General features: G+C 43.7%; 1 protein-coding gene across 4 annotated transcripts in view; it reads right to left on the bottom strand.

The window, feature by feature from the left end:
- ATRN (attractin) overlaps positions 1–24,030 on the bottom strand; it is a 148,461-nt gene that overhangs the window by 77,577 nt on the left and 46,854 nt on the right. For all 4 annotated transcript variants that reach the window (XM_053975390.1, XM_053975387.1, XM_053975389.1 and 1 more), the window contains exons 4-15: positions 21,821–21,949; positions 19,700–19,905; positions 18,069–18,237; positions 16,547–16,637; positions 15,185–15,428; positions 13,534–13,717; positions 11,133–11,287; positions 6,603–6,687; positions 4,871–5,091; positions 3,610–3,731; positions 2,964–3,102; positions 750–931 (exon numbers count right to left, since the gene is read on the bottom strand). In XM_053975390.1, coding sequence (XP_053831365.1) covers positions 750–931; positions 2,964–3,102; positions 3,610–3,731; positions 4,871–5,091; positions 6,603–6,687; positions 11,133–11,287; positions 13,534–13,717; positions 15,185–15,428; positions 16,547–16,637; positions 18,069–18,237; positions 19,700–19,905; positions 21,821–21,949 — 1,927 coding nt within the window. The remainder of the gene's footprint in view (positions 1–749; positions 932–2,963; positions 3,103–3,609; positions 3,732–4,870; positions 5,092–6,602; positions 6,688–11,132; positions 11,288–13,533; positions 13,718–15,184; positions 15,429–16,546; positions 16,638–18,068; positions 18,238–19,699; positions 19,906–21,820; positions 21,950–24,030) is intronic.

Genomic DNA, 24,030 nt, shown 5'->3' on the forward strand with positions numbered 1-24,030 from the left:
GAAAAAAACAATCCTATTGCCTCCAGCCTCATTCTTCCTAGAGAAAATACTTCCCACAGTGGCCTCTGGCCCAGGAGTTGTTATTCTGATGTGCCATCAGGCCACAGCAGCTTTCCAGGCTGATCCAGGATTTTAGAAGATATGCACAGCATGTTTCTTTGTCAGGGCTGTAGCACCACCTACACAACTTGCCCATAACGTCTCCCTTCTTCTCCCAGGAACGGGAAAAAAAATGTTCTTATTTCATTGATGCATGAAGAGGGAAAAATTCCAATTCACTTCTCCCTGGGCCTGACAGAAAAGCACCTGCCACTAAATGACACCCAGACAATGCCCAATAAGCCAAGCAGCTCTCTGGAGTGAGAAGGTGACATTTTAAACAGCTGCTTTTCTGCGTGGAGTAAATAACTCAACACTTTACATTAAACACCTCCAGTGCCCCAAAGGTGCACAGGTCACCAGAGGGCTCCTGCTGCATTCCAGTATTCCACCTGGGACACATGGGTATGATTCCAGTACAGAAAGTGATTTCTCTAAGGCACTGTGTATGTTTATATTTATCTTTTCCATTTACATTCTCTACAATTTCAGCTCAGAAGCACCCAGAGGGTACACTGAATTTCAACAGAAAATCAGTTGGTTTTGGTTAAGAGGCATTTCCATTGTGCACAGAGCACACAATACTCCAGCAAGGACTTCTCCACAGCCACAGCTTTATTATGCAAGGGACGGACAAGAGAAGCACTCACTGAAGACTGAATCTTCTGCAGCTCCTTCAGAACAAATTCCACCTTCTTCTGGGTGGTGAGAGAAGCCAGCAAAGCACCGTTGGACCTACAGGACAGTTTGGCATGATCGTAGTTCTCCTTGGTGCTGGTGATCTTCAGGCAGGAGTTGCCAACCAAATGCCAGTTTGTTCCGCAGATATTTTCTGGGGGACAAGGAGGGGAAAGAAACTAAACCCAGACATGCATGTGACCTTCCCAACAATCAAGGTAGTGAAAGAACCATTGAAAAACATGAGCCCAGGTGGGAAAGGGGCCACTGGCCCCTGGGCTGTGCCAGCTCTGGGGTGGCAGCAGGGCCAGGGCAGTGCCCATCCTTGTGCTGGCACTGCTGGGGCACCTCCAGTGCTGGGGCAGCTCTGGAGAGCCCTGGAGGGGCTGGAGTGTGGCCAGGGCAGGGAACGGAGCTGGGAAGGGGCTGGAGAGTTCCTGAGGGAGCTGGGAAGGGGCTGGAGAATTCCTGAGGGAGCTGGGAAGGGGCTGGAGAATTCCTGAGGGAGCTGGGAAGGGGCTGGAGAGTTCCTGAGGGAGCTGGGAAGGGGCTCAGCCTGGAGCAAAGGAGGCTCAGGGGGGACCTTGTGGCTCTGCACAGCTCCTGCCAGGAGGGGACAGCCGGGGGGGGTCGGGCTCTGCTCCCAGGGAGGAGGGGAAACGCCCTCAAGTTGTGCCAGGAGAGGTTTGGGTTGCATAATAGGGAAAATTTCTTCCCTGAAGGTGTTGCCAAGCACTAGAAGGGGCTGCCCCGGTCAGTGATGGAGTCCCCACCCCTGGAGGTGTTCACAAAATGAGCAGACATGGCCCTTAGTGCTGTGGCTTAGGGCCATGGTGAGGTTGGGACAGAGGTTGATGATGATGATCTTGGAGGTATTTTCCAGCTTTATTGATTCTATGAACCCTGCCACTAAGAAATTCCCACAGCCCCATCCTAAAACTATGACTTGGAGGTGTACCTCTAAGAGAAGTGTTGACACATAACAATATTGGAGAAGGAAATCTGTTCAGGGGAGCTGAAGTCTGACATCAGCATTTGTACGTAATCAAAGCACTTATTACAATGTTGAACAGTAAAATTGTTGTAGGAGAGGAAAAAAGAGGGGAAAAAACCCCAAATTTGTATTTTGTTGATGTCTTGAATTCACCTACTCACTCACAGTTGTCAGGGAACCTTTTGGCCAGAGAGGGTTGTTGTGCTAATCCTGTCCACAGCACCAACTTCCAGGATTAATCCCTGCTTCAACTGGAGCACAACCCCACTACTGAAAAACTCCTTACACTTTGTGATTAATTATTTCCCTTACAGAAAAAACCCTGATGGGCATTTCCAATGTGAATTCAGACTTAACAGATGGAAAAGCTCTCAGGTGTCAATTTTTCAGATGAGCTTTTTACACATATGGTCAGATCATCCCCTTTTCTACATAAAATAAAACAGACCAACCTCTTTATCTATCTCACTAAAAGATGTTTTTCTCACTTTCATTGCTCTTCTTCAAAGTCTCCTCAATTTTAAACTGTTGCAGACTGGTAAACACCAGACCTGGACATGTCCAGACCTACCCGTTCCTAGGGGAAGGCTTTCCATGTCCATTAAAACCCAGTAATCACTTTTCTCCCCTTTCTCTATATTTTATTACTTAGAAATGTTAATCACTGAAGATCCTGTATTTCTCTCACAGTCATTGGGATAAAGAAAAAAAAAAAGTTACTGCAAGGGAACTAATAACCAACTCCTGTGAGCTCCACTGGAAACACTCTAAAAGGAGAATTTTCCTTAAACACTTCAGGTCTTACTTGCCTCATTTGTCCAGTATGTGCCATTATGCTTTTGCACAATTTTAGTTCCTAAATTAAATAGCATGCATTATTAAATCTAATATCTTGCAGAAGCCTATTATCAACAGCTTTTATCAAATGAAAAGGGAGAGATGACATACAGCCTAATAATTATACAAGTGAGCATAGTCCTCTTCAGACAACTGGGAATGAAAAATATTCCAGCAGACTTGCTGGATTTACTACAAATTAAATTTCATACCAAAGCTATTATGATTAAACAACACTATTTGCTCCATCTTAACACTAAAAATTACAGATTTGGGTTTAAAACCAACAAAAATTTAAAAAAAATCACAACAACTTTTGGAGTGGGTGAATTTGGTTTACTCCACCAGTACCTACCTGGCAAAGCAATGCACTCCTGATTCCTAGGTTCCCACTGACAGTTTTGATCCATGGCACAGCTTTTACAACTTGTCTTTTTGTTACAGTAATAGGCAGGATTATCCTTAGGACAATTGTCATAGAGAGTAACAGGAACCTAAAATAAATAGCACAGGTGAGACTTTTTCTGATATCCAGCCATGTGGGTTTATAACAGCCATGACTACAACACTAAACGTCACAGTCCAGCTCTACAAAGCAATTTATATATCCAAAAGCTGTGGAACTGGGCACAGCCTGGACTGGTTATCCAAGATATTCCTCCAAGATACTGCCTGACATGTTTTCTGTACTAAAACTTTTATAAGAGGGCTATTTTGTTTTTTCTAGGGAAAGCCCTATTGATATCAAACCCCAAATGTGATTATTGAATAATCATACCACTGTGAAACCTCCACCTCTTTCCCTGCCCACAGCCATCCTCCTAAATTCATTGTAAAATACCATGCATGGATCAAATTGAAAAAATCCAAACATGTAGCACTTTTGAGCTACATATGCACTGGGAAAACAAAACAGGGATCATAACACTGACAGATGGAAACAGAGACACTTGCTATTCCAAAGGGTAAATTTAAACTAGGGAAGTGTTAAGAGCCATTACCTGTTCCTCTGTGCAGTTGTTGTGTGCTGGGACACACTGGTCAGAACACCACTGACAGCTGTTTGTGTTGGCTGTGCAGCTGTAGCAGTCTGTAATCTGATCACATTTTTCATTGTCTACAACTATTAAAGAAAAAAACCTGCATGACCAAAAACAGGCATTTCCTGACAGAGCTCTAAGAACTTGATTATTTACAGCAAAAGATACAACCAAGTAGCAGTGCCTGTAGATTTTCTGTTAGCAACTACAATCAGGTACTTTCATGTGTTTGAACTGACAGAAAATTGCTTTTATTTACAGCAGCAATCATTTTTAGTGCCCAAGGAGCCCTAAAACACACGACCAGAAAATAAATGCACCAAGACATGAACATGCACATGAACTAAGACACGTTAATGCCCAGGGAAATAATGCCAGAGGATATCCACAGGGACAGTGGCCTTCCCCCAGCACAGGCCCATCTTCCTGCAAGCCTGGCTTTCAAGTGGAGCATGTTCATGTGAAGCTTGAACTTTTCATTCATCTTTCCAATTATTTATTGCCTGTGTTTTGTGAAAATGTACTGTGCATTGGGAGCCCAGCAAGGCAATGTCCCCTTACATCAGTTTCTATTAAATTATTAAAGGCTGCACATCTGTTAGAAAATCAAGGGTTGTATAATGAATGTATCAGGATAAAGTTGTTTAAAATTATCCTAAGGGGAAACACAGGAATCAGACCTTAAAACATTAATTCATTTTATCTGCCTCTGCACAGAATCATAGAATCCCAAAATGGTTTGGGTTGGAAGGGACCTTAAAGATTATCTGCTACCAACCCCCTGCCAAAAAAACAAAGTAACTTTTCCTAAAGTAGTATTCCTGCTGTCTCTTTTGAAGAGTACAGGGTAACTCCACTAGATCTAGATGCCCTTCCTTGCCCCATGGTGCTCTTCAGCCAATTCTTGGCTCCCACAAGGCCAGTTCTGGGAGCAAACATTTACAGAATGATGGTCCAGGCCTGGTGATGCTTGTTAAGGATAGAAAAGTAAGTCCAAGAAGCAGGGTAGGAAAAAAGTCTCATAAACAAGCATCTTCAGGAGCAGGAGACAGAAACACCTCCACACCTCCATGACCCTTGGCCAGAGGAAGGGCTCCCAGGATACATGGAAGCCAAACCACAGCCCCCTGTGTAAAACCTGACCTTGGAATGGCACGCAACACAGGAGGAATCTGGAAGGAGAAGAAGAGCCTGCACGCCTTTCAGAAAAGGGAACACATACCTGGCTTGGGAGGACAGTCTTCAAAGACCTTTTGCTGCTGCTCCAATGTTGCATTTTCCCAGGGGATGCAGCGGGGAGGGCGGGGAGCCCACACACATCTGACACCGGGGCCAGCCCCCAGGCAGGATGTCTCGTTGCCAAAAGCCTCACACCTCTCAGGTGTGAACTTCAGGATGTCACTCAGGAGGAGGCTGTTGAAGCCTCCAAACACATACATGGTGCTGGACAACATGGAACAAAGAGAGAAAAACTCACAGCTGTTTTCATGGACAGAGCACTGCTCCAGTAAATGGGATTTAAGGTCTGAAGAAAGTGTTTTATTACATGCCAGCATATATAAATCCAAATAAATAGCTCTTGGTTAAGGGAGGCACTAAAGAAAAGGTCAGACAAATTTCACTGTTTCAGAAAAGCCAGCGAGACTCAATGCAGAGTCAAAGCTATTCAAGGTCATCAACCAATCTTCCCCTCCAGCCAAACTTTGAGGGGACCTGATCAACATGATTATACATAAAATGCTGCAAAAACGTGGGATCCTCCTGTAATCTACACTGGCAAGACACAGAGGAAGGCTAAAAACTGGGGAGATGGTACCGTAGCATTAAACCAGAGTTCAGAAACTGTGACAAAACAATTCGTTGCTGTCATTCTCCGTGCTCCTCTGTAAGAAAAGCAGACTTTGCACGGCTGGTAACAACTGAGCAGAATCATTGTGTCAACTAAAAACCCAAAGCAATCCCCAAAGAAATCATATTTTGTACCAGGAGGAGTGGGGGATTTCAAGTCTCCTTCAGTACCCCAGCTGCACCAGACAAAAAATGAAATTTTAAGTTACACAAAAATGTCACACAAAAATTCTCTGTGCATCTGTGTCTGTCAATGCACCTTTAAAAATATGGTAAGAAGGGCCAAGGCAGCTGAAAAGAGAAGTTCTGGTTGAATAGTAAGTATTTTTATTATGATTTTCATTCTATTTTAGAACTCTCATGAAATAAATTTCTCAAACTTGCACTGATTCAGTAACAGCTGTTCATCTGGAAGCAGGGATATCACTACAGTCTATAAGGCTTAACAGCCAAAATCTCACCTAAGATTTCACCCAAATACTGAACATCATGTGCCTGAGGAAGAGCAGTCCCACAGGATAAGGTGTGTAAAGTGAAACATGGACAAATTTTTAAAAGCATGAGTGAAATTCAGATTTGGAAATAAATGTTGTCAGTGCAGCTAAGAGAGAAGTGTGAAATACAGTGAAATGCACAATTATTAAATAACTAAAAATAGAAATATATATGAAAATAATGACAAAAAATCAAATTATTGAAAAACTAAGTGAGCTGAGACAGTTTAGCCCAGTAAAGAAGGGCTGATGGGAACAGGTGAATACTGAAGACATTACAAGAGGGAAGATCCAAAAACTTTCACAGATTCACAGAATGGTTTGGGTGGGAAGGAACCTTGAATCCCACCTCATTGCACTCCCTGCCATAGGCAGGGACACCTTCCAGGCTGCTCCAAACGCCATGCAACCTGGCCTGGGACCCTTCCAGGGATGGGGCAGCCCAAAGCTCCGTGGACAAGAGGTTTGTGCCAGACTCTCAGTCCCGTGCTGCAGTTCCTCATCCACTCGTGCCCAGTCTCTACAGAACACCTGCGCCTGAAGCCCCAGAACACCGGTGCCCTTACCTGCTGTACAGCAATGCCCAAAGCCCCAGAACACCTGTGCCCTCACCTGTTGTACAGCACAGCAGAGTGCCCAAACCTGTTGACATCGTGGTGCAGAGCTGGGCGAGGCAGCACAGACCATCGATCACAGGCTGCAAGGGACAAAAATCGTTTCAGAAATGTTTCTCTGCACAATGAATGAGACAAGCCACAGAGCAGTTTCTTCCTGAGACATCCCCAGGTACCTGAGATCCTCCAGCAAAGGCCCAGAGGGGCAGGGAGCGAAGCAGGGCAGGCAAGGGAGCTGGGAAGGGGCTGGAGAATTCCTGAGGGAGCTGGGAGGGGGCTGGAGAATTTCTGAGGGAGCTGGGAAGGGGCTGGAGAATTCCTGAGGGAGCTGGGAAGGGGCTGGAGAATTCCTGAGGGAGCTGGGAAGGGGCTGGGGAATTCCTGAGGGAGCTGGGAAGGGGCTGGAGAGTTCCTGAGGGAGCTGGGAAGGGGCTGGAGAGTTCCTGAGGGAGCTGGGAGGGGGCTGGAGAGTTCCTGAGGGAGCTGGGAAGGGGCTCAGCCTGGAGCAAAGGAGGCTCAGGGGGGACCTTGTGGCTCTGCACAGCTCCTGCCAGGAGGGGACAGCCGGGGGGTCAGGCTCTGCTCCAGGGAACAGGACAAGAAGAAACTGTTTTTCCTCCTTTACCAGTAGGATTTCTCACCATGTAACAAGTTCTGGTTTTATCTGTTTATACATTAATTATTTGCAGTTTTGCCCCAAACCAGTATCACTGAGAACAGAGGCTTATCTTGTTTTTACTTTTTCCATTGCCATGATGTTCCTAGAGGGCAGATATCCATGTTTTTAAAAATATTTTTCACTCATCATAGCTTAAAGATTTGTGGCTGTTTTTCTCTTTTAACACAATGTTAGATTATTCCATCTTTTTCTATTAGCATAAAATTTATAAGTTCTGCTTCATTTTTTACTTGGTTTCTCAGGTAATTTTTTTCTTTGGGCAGAATGGGAGAAAAAACAAATTAAGAAACATCTAACCCACTGAGCAAAGGAACAGAAGTAGAAAAAGTCAGTCCAATTCAAAACACTTAAACTTCATGAAGGGAATGGATCACCTTTGGGGCCAATATCCCAGAGGCACTTGGATGCAATTTATGCAATTAAGACAGAAAAGTCAATCTTCTGTAAAGATCTACAGGGCCCTCAAATACTCCTAAGACTCTTTAATATGAGATAAAACCATTGCATTGTGGACTGACCCTCTGGGAAAAAAAAAAAAAAAAAGCCCACAAACCTAACTAGTCCGTGGATAAACTGAAAGGGCAAAGAAAAACAAAGTTTTAATTTTTTACTAAATTTAATTGGAGAATTGTTGGATAAAATAACAGATGCAGAGCAATTTTGTTCAAGAGCACTGATAAAGAAAAGACAGAAGACACAGATTCAGTACTTTGATAAATTGTGATTTTGGAATTTATTTCTACATGCCATTTGCTTCATTTTCAAAGAATTTAACCTAGCCCAGCACCACTCTCAAGCCAAGCATGACAGTTCCAATTTTTAATAGAAGACTTCAGAAAAAGTGGGCAGCAATTTGCAATTTTTTAGCCATCAAGTTGTGTGTTATGTGAGGCCAAGAAACATGTTTTTCTAGATTAATAGAAGGCCTGGAATATTTTGTTTTCTAAGCTTCTTTGCCATTTTTAACCAGAGATCAAATACTGGAGAAACCAAGTAATTCTGAGACTACAAGAATCTTCTCCTTCCTGACTTAACCTAAAACTTACAATACTGGGATTTATTAAATGCACTTTATTAAATGTTCAAACAGAACATATCAGCTACAAAAACATCCAGCATCTCCCTATGCTTGCCATCAGAATCAGAATTTTCACAGGGTAAATGGAAGAGTTTTAGTTTCTCTTCTGTGGGGAGAAAAGATCCATTTAAACTCAGCACCTTTACATAAGTAGCAGGTGGAGGATTAAGTGAGGCATTTTTCCACACAAAGCTGCTGCAGAGCAGGAAACTTTGACAAAGGCCAGAGAGACCAGTTTTGGGGATAGGAAGAGCTAATTGGCCATTTCAGTGTGCAGAAAATAGGGAAAATACTGAGAGACAGCTCTGCCCAAGTGCTCACCCAACCCAAACGTCAACAGTCCAAAGGCTTGTCCTGAGAATGGAGAGTAACACATGCACACAGCTGGATTGTAATCCCAAAACCTCCCCAAACTAGGCAGCACCTGGACAATTTGGATCGAATATGCCCCAGGCTAGTCAAGTAGAGCATAAAGGGCAAGAAGCATTCAAGAATTTTTATTGCTCACCCCCAGGACACATCTCAGTGCAAGCTGTTAGCATTGCCCCACACAGAAAAAAGGTTTTATGTCCTCCCAATACTCAGTGCATGTGCTCTGATTACTTGGAAATTTGAGGAGGGAAAACCAGAAAAAAAATGATGATGTAAATAAAATTAGTTATTATCAAAATAAGTTTTAATGACAAAGGTTAAGGAGAACCTTTGGGTTTGAAGCATTTGTTTCAGACTGGGTTTAATTCCACTTCTCCCCAGTCTTCCAACCATCACTGTGATCATTAATCAATCATGATGCCTAATCAACAAGATGTAAAAATCTTGTTGACAAACAGACAGCGTACTATAAAAGCAGGGAATAAAGACAATTATTAAGCCTCTTCACTGAAGGCTCTCAGTATCAACTGACCTTGCTTGGTTTTCTTGTGCCTTGGGAACACCAAGGGATAGATAACAGGGGGGTTATATGGGCTTATTCCCATGGAGACCAACAGGACCATGACCAGGGTAATTAATTACTGCAGAGATCATGCATGAAGAACCACTGAAAAGGTGTTTCTGCTGTGACACAAATAATGAGCCACCACCCTAATGCATTCCTAGTCACATGGGATAAGGGAAATCATGCACAGTGGCTCCTGCAATGAAGAGAACAGAAGTGGTCTCATTTCTGAAAAAAAAAAGCTGCTCTTTTCAGGCTGAGAATCTCTTCTCTAAAGAATGAGGGACTCAAGAACACCTCTCACCCACCATGAGAAGTAAAACCAATGTAAGCTCCACATGTCAGTGTATATCTGGTAAGAACTGGGGATGTTGACTACATCACTCATGTCATGTAACGTGTTATCTAAACTGAATCAAAATGAACATCATTACTGGCATATTCTGTCAAATTAATGCAATTTGTGTTAGGTCAGGGTAGATAGCAGAATGCAGAAAGAAAAATCTATCACTGTTGCTACCAAAGTTTTAAAAAAATCAAACTGTTTCTGACTGCCACGGAATGATAAAATACTCTGGGCTGGATGGCACCCTAAAACAATCTAATTTCAGCTCTGAGCCATGGCTAGGAACACCTTCCACAAGACCAGGCTGCTCCAACTCCCATCCAACCTGGTCAAATACCTCATTTTAACTCCTCAATGAAAAAAAAAAAAATCAAAATAAAGCTAGTTAGGAGCACAGAAAGATTCCAGAGGGATGTAACTAGAAATCACAGGAGGCAGAATGGAATGCTATAACAGAGAGCAAAAGGGCACAAGGATACCAAACCCTGATGGCCCAAGTATTCACTTGCATTTTCTTCTTACAAGCTAGGAGTGAGATCTTGGTGGACAGTCACTTAGAGACTTCAGGGAAGCCACATTTCGTGCATTCTGAGAGCAAAAGGTGAAGGTCAGAGTACAGAGTGGCATTTTCCCCCCAGTATGAATTATCTGCATGTGTATGTACCTTCTTTTATGTAATTTCACCTCATCTTTCCTTGTTCTTCTTAAACTCAGTCTCTGGAATCCAAATCCACAAATAAATGCTGCCCTCTCCTGGCTACTGAAACTCAGCAAGTCCAACCTAATAATTTGGCTTTATGATTGAATAAAGCAGTGCACTGTACAGGTTGAGTTTCAGCAGGGTCTAGTGCTTGTAATTGTCCTAAGAACTTGAATTTTTGATCAATCATAGATTAAAACACATTCAAAATATCAGAATAGATTTATGGCTGAGAATCCAGGACAGGAAACAGCCTCAAATTGGGCCAAGGAAGATGCAGATTAGGTATTAAGAAGTATTTTTTCATGCCAAGGGTTGCAAAACACTGAAACAAGCTGCTTATGGCAGTGATGGAGTCACCATCTCTGGAAGTGTTCAAAACACATGTGGATGGGGCACTTGAGGACATGGTTTAGTGGTGAAAATGGTCGTGGTGCCGGGTTGCCAGTTAGACTTGGTGATCTTAAAGGTTTTTTCCAACCTTAATGATTCCATGGTTTTATGATTCTGTAACAATACGCAGTTTAAAACCAAATTTATAATGCCCAAGGTTGTGTATAAACTGTTGACAAAGGAACTGCTGCTGTCTGTAACTGGAAATCACTGCACCTCATGTGCTTGGAATTCTGTAGCAAGATTATGAGTCTCTCCTGATTGCAGATCCCTGTGCCCAGCAGCATTTGGGATAACACACCCACCATAAACCAGCATTCTGGAGACAAACTGAGGACAGCTCCCTGGGAACAGCCAAGTATTTGGGGTTTGTTATTATTTCTGCAAGAACTTACCAATATCATAGGCCATGAAATCCGAAGAAAAGCACTTGGCTCCATGGCTCATGGAGGTGTCGTTGTGAGTGTTTCCTCCAAACACCAGCATGGTCCCACTCACTATCACAGCTGTGTGCAAGTAGCGGAAAAATCGGCTGTCTTTGAGAATAGTCCTTCAGAAATAAAAATGTATCTGTTAATGAGACTGCTGAGTACCTGGCAAAGGCAAAACACTCCATAAATTGAAGCTGAAGAACACTTTGAGGGTGAGGATAGTATCTAACTACTTTTCCTAATGAGCTGCTTAACAATTACATTCCACATTGTTCAACTCCACCTGTAATTTCATTCAAATCTTTCCATTTGCTTTGCCAGTTTATAGGAGAAATATACCTATGAGAGCCTCTTTCCAAAGCTGTGGATCTTCAAATCATCAATTCTTCCCCTAGGGATCCTCAAGTTTTCACACTTGTCTTTTGAACACAGTCAGCCTGGGAAGACTCCAGTATTTTGTAGTAACTCAGCTTTTATAGCAACCCAAAGAAGTCTTTCACACAGGACAGCATCTCTGCTCACAACTAAAAATTCTATTTTAAGGAAACCTATATAGTTCCTGAAAATGAAGCCCTACAGGTTAATACCTGCACAATACTTTGGCTCATCAGTGACTAAATGATGGGAAGCACTAATCAAACTCACCACTGATCTCAACTTCAATCAGTAGGACTGATGGCACTGAACACAGAGGGTCATCTTTTGGAGGATTTTCCTACTTTTCTTAGAGGATTTGTGTAGAAGGAGGGGACTCTGTCCCTGTGCCCCTCAGGTGAGAGCCCACCTGCAGAGCTGCCCCAGCCCTGGTGCCAACAGCAGGAGGACGTGGAGCTGCTGGAGAGAGCCCAGAGGAGGCCCCAGAGCTGCTCCGGGGCTGGAGCCAGGCTTGGAGAGCTGGGAATGTTCCCCTGGAGAAGGGAAGGCTCCAGGCAGAGCTCAGAGCCCCTCCAGGGCCTGAAGGGGTTCCAGGAGAGCTGGAGAGGGACTGGGGACAAGGGACAGAGGGACAGGACACAGGGAATGGCTTCCACTGCCAGAGGGCAGGGATGGATTGGATATTGGGAATTAGGAATTGTTCCCTGGCAGGGAGGGCAGGCCCTGGCACAGGGTGCCCAGAGCAGCTGTGGCTGCCCCTGGATCCCTGGCAGTGCCCAAGGACAGGTTGGACACTGGGGCTTGGAGCAGCCTGGCATAGTGGGAGGTGTCCCTGCCATGGCAGGGGGTGGAATGGGTTGAGTTTTAAGGTCCCTTCCAATAGGAGACATAATGTTGAGTGCGTGGTTGACATGCCTGAGGGACAGGATTTGTTCCATGGGGACCTGGAGGAGCTCAAGAGGAGGGCCCATGGAAAGCTCATGAGATTTAACAAGGAAGAGAGAGCCTAAATCACTCAAGAATAAAATAGAGTCAATGACACAAAAAAAAAGCAGAGGTAGAGATGAACAGACAGTCCTACACTCTCCACGTGTTCAACAGGGCTTGCCAGACTGACAAAATAAATGTGACAAAAGAAAATGGGTGCTGCAGGAGTTTGGAAGAACAATGTCACATTTGTTACGTTTCTGCCTACTCAGCCAGATTTGTCCACTCCACGGCTGGAGTGGAAGATCAAATTAATCCAGAGAGGAAGCAGGGTTATTTCTGTGTATACAACTGAGTGGGAAGGAGGGGGGCTGGAAATCAGTCACTCATTACCTTCCTCATCAGTACAGACTCACAAACAGATGTTGCAGAAACACAAGCTATTTTAACACTCGATAAGGGATGTAGTGACTCAAATTTACATGCGTTAACCCAAAAGACAGTCAGGAGCCTTTAGAATCAACATTAAGAAAAATACAGAATTAAGGAAAATGTATTTCACCTCTGTTGCTCCAGGCGGTGAAGTGCGGCTATAGCTTTTTAATAAAACTCACCTTTGGGCAGCAACAAATCACAGAAGATTTCAGCGTAAGAAATGAACATTTCAAGCAGTTACAGAGCCAGAAGAAAATAGGGTTATAATAGAAATTCTTTTACAGTCTTAACTGCAGAATGGATTATCACTTGCTTGACTGCAGTAACTGCACTAATATGCACAGATTGTATGGTTAGCAAGAAAAAAAAAAATCAAATATTTTTCTTTTCAGCTCGAATCAAACAATAGATTAAAATGGATTTCTTGGCTTGTTCACAGCCTTGATTATATTGATTATATCATTCTCTATTCATAAGGGGACATAAAAACAAGAGATCCAAGAGCACAGCATCTATCCTGAATTCAGGTAGATATAAACCACTGTACCCTCATCAAATACCCATCCTCTTGTTCACTACAAACTGACAGGGCAGTAAACAGGAAAAAGACAGAAGAAGAACCACTTACCACATGCGGGAATCAACTTCATATTTGTACAAATCATCTGCCAGCCTGTACTTGTTGGCACTGAAGGCTTTGTAACCCCCATGGATATAGATTGATCTTGTGTTTGGATCATAAACACTGCTGTGACCATATCCTCCTTGCACCAGAGCTCCACTCGTCTGCAAGATGCTCCAGGTATTTGTCACTGAAAAAAATGAGTGACAAAACATGGTTCATTTCTGTCCATTAATAACTCATCAACAACATGGTGAAATAAACTGGGATTCCCCTGACTCAGATCTAGGCACCATCTCTATCACTTCATATCCAAAAATATTCCCCTTCAAAAAGTCTGTTGTCAAGAAGCATTGCCAGGTATTTTTAATTGGAGCAGAAATAGCTCTTCCACAGTCATATTTTACATTTTGCAGACAAGCTAAGTAAATGAGAAATAAAAAGTAGACAAATAATATATTGCATTTCAATGACATGAAAATGCCATCACTGTGACTTGATTTGGAATGGGACTCAAGAGCACTTTTACTTTTTATATATATATAAATATATATATAAAGCCAGACAGCACTGAAGCCAAGTCTGACTGTGAAGAACACTGCAGTTAAAAACTAATATGTGATTCATGATCCTATACCTCACTCACTAAAATAACATTGGTCTGAAGCACTTTAAACATCTTATAATGGCAACTGAAATAAAAATGCCACATTACGCACCAAATCTCTGTAGTAAGTGCTGAATGAAACCCTATACAAGCTTCCCAATTCAGGCAGAGCAGGCACACCAAAGGGAATGGAAGTGAACAGTCTGAAAGATCACACATGGCAGAAACAAATCATCGCCCCACAGGCCCTGGTTCTCTCTGGATTTCTCCGAGAGGAAGAAATCTCGCTCACATGGGCTCCAGAGAACCAGGCTCCAGTAGATCCTCTGGATCAGCATGACTGGAGGACAAGGACAGCAGGTCCAAAGTGCAGACAGGGCCACTATTCCTGAGAATAACCAGCACACTCCTGTTGTGAACTTCCAGTGCCTAACTACGATCCTGACATGGTCCGTGGAGCCAGCAATGTGCCTCCATTTCTGAGCTAGGTACAAGTTCAGTTTGCCTAGAAAGCTTCCTGTGTTTCTCCACTGGTTATACTAGAAATCTCTGGAACCTAAAATCAGAGCCTGGACTATTCCAGGATATGGAGGTCAGATCCTACCAGGAATACGGGAATTCAGAAATTCAGCACCTGGTTCCCACAGCATCTGCTGCTGGGGACATGGGTATCAGGTTAAGCAGATATTTGGTCTGAAGTGTTACAGCCATTATTATATTTGCAGAATTAAAAAATAATTTCAGAAGTGTTTGTTTTGTCAGAAGGAAAGAGGAAAACTAATCTAAATTGTTCGAGAGTTGCCCTGCTTTACCTCTCAATTACAGCTTGATATCTTTGGGACCTAACACTGTATAAAGCTGGAGGCACGTGGCTGCCTGCTCATTGGGCTTTACAAATCTGTTAGGTTCCACTTCTTGTACATGCAAACAGGAGGAGAAGAACACATTTGCCTGTGTTTCCTATCTGAACACAGGTCATTTAAATAACCTCCAAAGCAGCTGCTCAGTGTCAGGGGCGGGCAGGAGGGCTGCACTCCCTCCCTCACTCACCCAGGTTGTACTCCTGGACGTTGCTGATGTAGCCGTAGAGAGGGCAGTGCCCGAAGAGGACCAGCATGACAGTGCTGTTGTCCCGCAGGGTGACCACGTGGGCCGAGTGCCCCACCACGGCGTACTGCTCCTTGGCCCGGGGTGCCAGCACGGCCCAGCTCTGCCTGGGGATGTGGAACACCCACAGCTGGCTGCTGACATTGCCCGTGGCATCCAGCTTTCCACCGTACATGTAGATGTTATCCTGAAAGAAGGCACACGAGGGCACAGAGTGCAGCACTTAGGAAATGGCTGTTTGGTAAGCAGTGAAGCTACTGCTCTGAAGTTACTTAATAAAGTACCCTGGAGAGGGACGGACTGGGAACAAGGCCTGCAGGGACAGGACACAGGGAACAGTTCCCACTGCCAGAGGGCAGGGATGGATGGGATACTGGGAATTAGGAATTGTTCCCTGGCAGGGAGGGCAGGCCCTGGCACAGGGTGCCCAGAGCAGCTGTGGCTGCCCCTGGATCCCTGGCAGTGCCCAAGGACAGGCTGGACACTGGGGCTTGGAGCAGCCTGGGACAGTAGAAGGTCTCTGCCTGCAGCAGGGGATTGGGACTAGATGATCTTTAAGCTCCCTTCCAACCCAAACCATTCTGGGATTCCATAATGAATTTCCATGCTTTGAGGTTCTTCAAGTGCTGTTTGTGAATGACGGTGTGTGGAGTTTTTTGAGTATGATTAAGTTTTGCCCAGGCCTGCACTGTTTAAGCTAAACAACACTCCAAAACCCAAAGGTCAATAAAGGATCAGCTCATTTCCTTTCCACAGACTTTGCCACCCTGCTCTCACATGGTCTGCACTCACAGCAAGGCACACAGGTGAGAAAGGAGGTAAAAACAGTCAAATCCACTTGCTGTGTCAAATGCTGGAAGATTAGATTCACAAATTTACTTGCAGAGTAAGTAACAAAAATCCCTAATCCCCCAACTCTGCTTTGGTGTCTTGGACAACAGAGCTCATAAAAATATTCATGATCTACGCAAGACAGCTGGAGAACTCCAGCAAACTCAGCCTCAAGCATTCTTGTCTGCACAGACAGCAAGAAGGAAATAATGGACTCACTAGCCTCAAATGTCATCCTTAAAATCTCTGGAAAAAGGGCAAAGAAGGAGCACACAGGCAGAGACACTACAGACTTCCTAGGACAGCCACCCAAGGATTCCCTGGAGCACAAGGGTGCAGCCTGGGCTAAGCATGGACATGCCTCTGAATGAGGAACACTTCTCCCAAAGCAAGGCTGATCTGGGACAAGGAGTGGGAAGCAGGACTGAAGAATGGGAAATCAGCTGGGAAGTGAGTCTGGAACACTGAACTTACCTTGTGCAATGCCAAGGAATGACCATATCTCATCTCTACCGAGTTCACAGAGCTGTTCAGTGGAAGCCACTCTTCAGAAATGAGATCATACCTGTATAATTAAAACCAAATTACTTTCCAAGGAATAGGTATTAAAGCTGGGAATATGATTGCTTGTCCTTTCTAAGATTTGGGGAAAATCATTTAGCAATATAGTATATTATTTAGATATAATTATTTACTGAATTATTTACTTATTAGTTAGATATAATTATAATATTATATAATGATATAATATTATAATATAATTATTATATTATAGAATACTGAAATAATAAATCCTGCCATGATTTCATCATGCACAAAGCTCAAACAAACTACTTATGGGTTAAAATACCCAGTTGAGCCTGCTCTGTTACTCAACATCCATATATTGATTTCCTTTGCCCTGTTTTCTTTTCCATATAAACCCAAGAGCTAGTGCATTGCCTATTAAGCTGTGACAACCTACACCACTTCTCTCTCAAAAAAGGAGGAAAACTTTACACTAAACTTAGGTGATTTCCAACTACTTGATTAAAAAAACTCTGCCAGTGCTTAAAAAACACTTTTTAATTATATCTTTGCCATTCATGCTTAAAATAACATAAACCCTCTGCCCTGAAAATGGCTTGTGGCTTTTCATTAAAAATAAGGCACTGTGTTTGCCAGGCTTAAGGCCTTGTGAGATAAAATCATCTCTGAGAAAACATCCAACAAAGCCATAGGGTATCCTATTAAAAAACAAGGTGTGACTTTGGAGGAGTAAAATGTGGGTGCAACTAGCAACTGTTCCACATTTAAATTTGTGTTTTCAGCTCCTCTTCCCCTATAAGAACTATTACTTCAGGATGTGAGTGCAGAATACACAGCTCTCACTTAGGTCCATCAAAGTGAGGTATGTGAGTATCTCTGGAAAAAAATCCAGCTTCTGCCTAGATCTGCCCTAAAACAATACAAAAGCTGTTTTTTTTTTAAATGGAGTATTTCCATGAAGTACACAATTATTACTTTGTAGTTTAGTAACTGTTATATCTCCTCAAACAATTGCATAAATGCCCTCATCCTAATGCCATTCCCTGTTTGGTGTCCCATCCACTGTGGATAACCATCCAGAGTAATCAGTAGGTGTTAATTAAGGAGCCAAAAGCTCAAGTCACACAGACACAACATAGGGAAGGGCTAAAAACACTGAAGCAAAATAACCCTCTTTGAATATGAGGCTAGATATAATTTAGGAGTTGGCCCAGAAATATACAGAGAATAGTTAAATGCTGTCAGACACAGATGAATCAAAAGCGCACTGAACATCAGGAACCTTATGCTTTTCTTTTCCAAAATTAGCATACCCCATCTCAAATGTGAGCCTGAGTTTTTATTACGGTTGTTTTCCCTTGGAGATGAAGCACAGACCAAAGCAAAGCACGTCAGGTGGCATTTCCTAAAAATAACTCTCAAATCTAAGTTCCTATCTTTAGTTTTTGTTATCTGGGTTTTTACTCACGCTAAAACCTTCTGAGAGTCAGAATGATTGAAGACATAGCCTCCAACAATCCACATTTTATTGTCATGGATGACAGCTTTGTGAGATGCTCTAGCAAGTTTTGGAAGAGTGTATTCTTCCCGGGTCCAAAATGACTGGTTTGCAGGAAGACGAATTGAACAGCCAGGACCTGGGAAAAGAAGGTTTAAAAATGTTTTTTTTCCAAAGCCTGTATTTCAGCTGGAGGTCAATCTCCTGCTAGTGCTGTAGCTCATTGCATTTAATATGAGACTAATTCTTACATGTCAGTAGGTCTGTGCAAAGGGAACATGTATGTTCAGGCCAGATCACTGCCAAGTTGGGCATGGCGGATCAGCTCAGCTGGACACGAGAACGAGGCATTTCACATGTTCAAACAGGTCAACTATGGCAACCAGGCTCAAATTTGCTTCAGGCGCATAGGAATGAGGCTTGAAGGGATGCCTATACACCACAGGTTAGTCCCACTTTGGATGGTGACAAAGTTGCTTTTAAAAGCAATCGTAAAAAAACACAGAATCACACACTGGGATGGGTTGGAAAGATCCCCTTTCTAACCCCCTGCCATGGCAAGGACACCTTCAACTATCCCAGAGTGCTCCAAGCCCCAGTGTCCACCCTGGACTTGGACACTGCCAGAGTGAGGCCACACCTTGAGTGCTGTGTCCAGTTCTGGCCCCTCAGCTTGGGAAGGACTTTGAGATGTTGGAGCTCATCCAGAGGGGGCAGCGAGGCTGGAGAGGGGCTGGGAACACAAACCCTGTGAGGAATGGCTGAGGGAGCTGGGGGGGCTCAGCCTGGAGAAAAGGAGACTCAGGGCTGACCTCAGCACTCTCCACAGCTCCTGAAAGGTGCCTGTGGCCAGCTGGGCTTGGGCTCTTTCTCCAGGAACTGACAGAACCAGAGGTCACAGCCTCGAGCTGCACCAAGGGAAATACAGGCTGGAAATTAGGAAAAAGTTTTTTACAGAAAGAATTATAAACTTTTGAAATGGCCTGTCCAGGGAGGTGGTGGATTCGCCATCCCTGGATGTGTTTAAAAAAAGACTGGATGTGGCACTGGGTGCCATGGTTTAGTTGAGGTGTTTGGGAAGGGATTGGACTCAGTCTTGAAGGTCTCTTCCAACCTTGTGATTCTGTGATCCAGGGGCAGCCACAGCTGCTCTGGGCACCCTGTGCCAGGCTGTCATCACACTCATTGTAAAAAACTTCTTCCTTATATCTAATCTAAACCAGCCCAGTTTCAATTTAAAGTCATTCCCCTTTGTCCTGGCATTCCAGGCCCTTGTCCAACCCTCATGGAGGCCCTCTGGGCACTGGAAGTGGCTCTGAAGTCTCCCTGGAGCCTTCTCTTCTCCACACCCCCAGCTCTCCCAAACTATTTCCAGAGCTGAGAGGCTCCAGCCCTTGGAGCTTCTCTGTGTCCTTCTCTCCAGCATATCCATCCTTCCAAATGAAGTGTGATCTTTTAAATTTAAAAAGTAGATACTCTGTTCCTAGTCAAAATGCTAATACTTGCCATGAAGAATATTCCCACGTACTCCCAGTTAAACTGTCAGCTCCATACACAGAAAATGCATCCCCAAAGTTCTGTGTATCCAGCAGGAGACTTACCTTGCCAGCCTGCGGAGCACACACACGCTTTGGAGCCGTTGAGGCTGCAGTGGCCCCTCTCAGGAGCCCCGCAGTCCCCCGGGCAGTAGGGAATGTCACACGCCTCTCCCTTCCAGCGCTCAGCACACTCGCACTGCGGGGCCATGGTGCTGCTGTTGAGCCTGCACTCCCCTTGGCCAGAGCAGTTATTGGGACACACATTGAAGCTGGGGATAGAGCACAAAGCAGCTTGTCAGGAAGCAAAGAGATTCCCAAGAATTATTAACAAAGGCAAGAGTGATGATGAACAAAGTGAATACAAATCATTACAAACCAAGAGAGAGTCATCTGCTACCTGATGTGATGCATCTGTAGAGATTTGTACTCTATCCCTAAAAAACTACCTCATTGCACAAGTTAAACTCGCAGCTCTTCTGAGAAAATTATCAATATGATTTTTAGCCATTTGTAAGGCAAACTATTTGCCTTAAAACAGTAAATGAGGACTTTAATCAGAGTATAGGGCTGCTTGTGGTGACTGTGCAATTTATACTTAAACTGCTCACAATTAGGTGCTACTCTGGGATCTGCTTACCAAGAGAACAACTGGAGATGAAATCCAAGCCAAAGACGTGTCTGGTTTGAATAATTTCTGGTTTTATAATATCTGCAATGTAGCTGAGGCAAAACCAGATACAGCTTTGGTAAAGGTCCAAATTTTGAGATCATAATCATTTCCAAGACTCCAGTTTTTGCTGGTGTAGAAACCAGAATAATTCACAGATGGGAATTAGTACCCATATTCTCACTGTCACCAGCTCCAAGACATAATTTCACAAGTCTTGAGTGAACTACTCCCTACACTCAGTAGTAACTATGAAGACTGTTATGTACCATTCCATCTACTTGCTGGAAAAATGTTATGAGGAAACCTAAGAACCATAACACAAAACAGCACTTGAAATTTGTTTGAAATGATGAAGAAAGTGAAAAATTAAAAGAATATTGTTCTTGAAGACAATATTTTTATGGCAATGGTGCAAATCCAACATCTGACAGTAGATGGAGTCCTGGTTTATGCAATCAGCCAGACTTGGAAAACACTGCCTCTTCAGCTCCTCTGATCCCAGTAACTTTGCATAGGCTCCTCATCTTCTTCTGGAGCTTTCAAGGGGTGCTGGATGCCCTCTATTTTTTAAAAATTCACTATTATGTGGGTTATAAAGCACATATTTGTGTTCTTACTAAGGATGAAAGCACTCAGACTTGATATTCAAAAACTAAGCTCCTCATTTTAAGAGAAAATCAATTTTTGCAAGAAGGCAGTTATGACTGAAGTTTTTCCAGCTGCTTTTTCTGAAAGAGGTGAGACTGTCTGCAGGTTACTCCCAAATTAAATCTCCCAGTGTGGCACAAACATAACTTGCATTTGTAGGAGCAAAAAAATCCAAAGCTCATGGTCCCTAGAGAAGCAAAACCTTCCATCTCTGTGAGTATGTCCACGCATTTACCTCAAGACAAAACCTTTCTAAAAGCAGCTGATGAAATAGGGAGCATAACAGAATTACTTTTAAAAAGCTCATCAATGAGGACTAAATACATGTCAGTGAACAGAAATTACCCATCTGTTTAGAACATGAATGAAAGAATATAAAACCAGTCCAGAATAAAAAGAAGCCAGATGAATGGATTAAATCCAGGGACTGAATAAGAAAGCAAATCCCAAGGATGAGGACCCTCAAGAGCACTTACAGCCCAGTGTCTCAAGCGAAATGTGTGGCTGATGGAAAAGTGTGTTTGTGCTGGAGTATCTCTGCAGAGCACTCAGGAGCACAGATGTGCACAAAACATGTAAATTCTTGTTGATTAGATAGAATCAAATTGATCTAATAGCATAAAATAAATAATATGATGCCTTTTGGAGCAAACATTCGTCCACACTTAAAACTGACAAGTTGTAACATTGAGCACATGCCACTTACTAGTTGTTGCAAGGGTATAATAAAGATAAAAATCTAATTTCAGTTCTCTGCTCATAATTACACACTTCAATGGCAATTGCTTATTTCAAGACAAAAGTAAGAAAAGGGGAAAACTCCTTTTGCCCAATCTGCAGCATCACTGTCGAGTGGTGCCACTTACTTATAGGTGATGTTAAACCCGGTGAGATTATAGGCAGCATCACTGAAGAAATGTAGAAGAGCATATCCAGAAGTAGCTACAACTTCAGGTACTGTTTCATTGCTGTCTTTCTCAGGAACAATAAGACCACTGGAAAAGTAAAAGAACAATATGAGAAGTGAAATAAAAGGGAGCAAAGCAACAAGAGTAAATGTACCAGTACTTTCAATAAAATCATTGAATTCCAATAAAATAATTGAAACTCAATGTATTTCCATTATTTGAAATATAATGAATTTGTGGAATCATAAATAAATGTATGTTGGAAGTATTTAACTTGAAGCTATCTAGAATGTTAGTTATCTGTATCAAAAACCTTTTCCTCCCTTGTTACTCAGCAAAAAATTAAGCAGGTCCCATTCATAAAACAAGGTGGCACGTTTGGAAATGGAAATTAATGTGTCCCAGAAGAATAAAATCTGTATTACAAAGTTAAACTAAAGGTCTGCTAACCCCAGATCACCTTCTGACTGTGGGCTACAAAAATGACTGGGAAAGGCTGTGACAAACCAAGCAAGTACAGAGCATTGTGTGATGTGTAATCCACCTTCCCGACACCCGGTTCAGATGCTTAGACCTGGAGAATGCACCCAAGCCAGCACAGTTAAATAAACCACTTATCCATGCTTCTATTCAATTCATTTCTTAATCATTTATATCCTTTTCACCTGAAAAATCTACAGCAGTTGCCTCTTGGGTTCCTTTTCTATGAGAAATAAACAGTCAGCCATAGAATCACAGACTGGTTTGTATTAGAGGCTTAAACCAGAGACTCCTCTCCTTCCAGCCCCTGCCACGGCTGGGACACCTTCTGCTGTCCCAGGCTGCTCCAAGCCCCAGTCTGTCCTCGGGCACTGCCAGGGATCCAGGGGCAGCCACAGCTGCTCTGGGCACCCTGTGCCAGGGCCTCACACCCTCCCAGGGAACAATTCCTAATTCCCAATTTCCCATCCATCCCTGCCCTCTGGCAGTGGAAGCCATTCCCTGGCTCCTGTCCCTCTGTCCCTTGTCCCCAGTCCCTCTCCAGCTCTCCTGGAGCCCCTCCAGGCCCTGCAAGGGGCTCTGAGCTCTGCCTGGAGCCTTCCCTTCTCCAGGGGAACATTCCCAGCTCTGCCAGCCTGGCTCCAGCCCTGGAGCAGCTCCGGGGCCTCCTCTGGGCTCTCTCCAGCAGCTCCACGTCCTCCTGCTGTTGGCCCCAGGGTTGGGGCAGCTCTGCAGGTGGGCTCTCACCTGAGGGGGCACAGGTGCCCTCCCCTGCTGCCCAAGCTGAGATCAACCCAGGGCATGGGGACGTTCTAGCTCCCAGCTCACAAGGCCAGGGCATGTCCAGGTTCTTACCCACCAGCATCACCAAGTCCTCCTCCCCAGGGCTGCTCTCAATCCCTCCATCCCCCAGTCAGTTCTCATACTCAGGATTGCTCCAATCTGATGCAGGACCTTGCACTTGACCTTGTTGAATCTCATGAGGTTCCTACAGTGCCAGTCCTCGGGCATGCCCAGGTCCCTCTGGATGACACCTCATCCCTCTGGCATTTCAACTGCCTCACATCTTCTCATCATCCCTGACTGATCCCATCCATGTTTGTTGTCTTTTCTATCATAGCAGCCTGTCACACTCTCAACTTCCACCTCATTCTTTCCTTCACACTTCTGGATACCTTTGGCTGTTTCTCTCAGCCTTCCAGGTTCTCTGAGATCCTCCAGCCTTTTAGTTTTCCAGGACTGGCAGAGAGAAGCAAAGACGGTGGGCAAGACTATCTACAGTATTCCAGACACACTACAGATTTATGTAATGGTTTGTCAAAATAATTGTAGTAAACTGACAAACTAAAATGAGCTTTGAAAAAAGTAACTACTACCTATTTACCTATTGCACTACATACTTTGCATCTGAGAGGGAATGTTTATTTTTCATTTAACAGAAGCCTGACAAAACCAAAAAAAAGTGAAAGTTGATTCCTCCCTCATACAAAAGGCATCAAAGTGGGCACAAATTCAAAGTCTATTGAACTGATGTTTTAAAAAGCCTTTATCCATGTACAGCACATTGTCTACCACCCCCTATTCACAGCCAGCTGCTATTTTCCTGTACAGATCCACCTTTCCCCAGCCTCACTCCCATTTTCCAAGGCAAAGCTTTCTGACAAGCAGGGACTCGAGTGGCAGAGCAG

The sequence above is a fragment of the Vidua macroura genome, chromosome 4, assembly GCF_024509145.1.
Source record: "Vidua macroura isolate BioBank_ID:100142 chromosome 4, ASM2450914v1, whole genome shotgun sequence".
NCBI classification, from domain to species: Eukaryota; Metazoa; Chordata; class Aves; order Passeriformes; family Viduidae; genus Vidua; species Vidua macroura.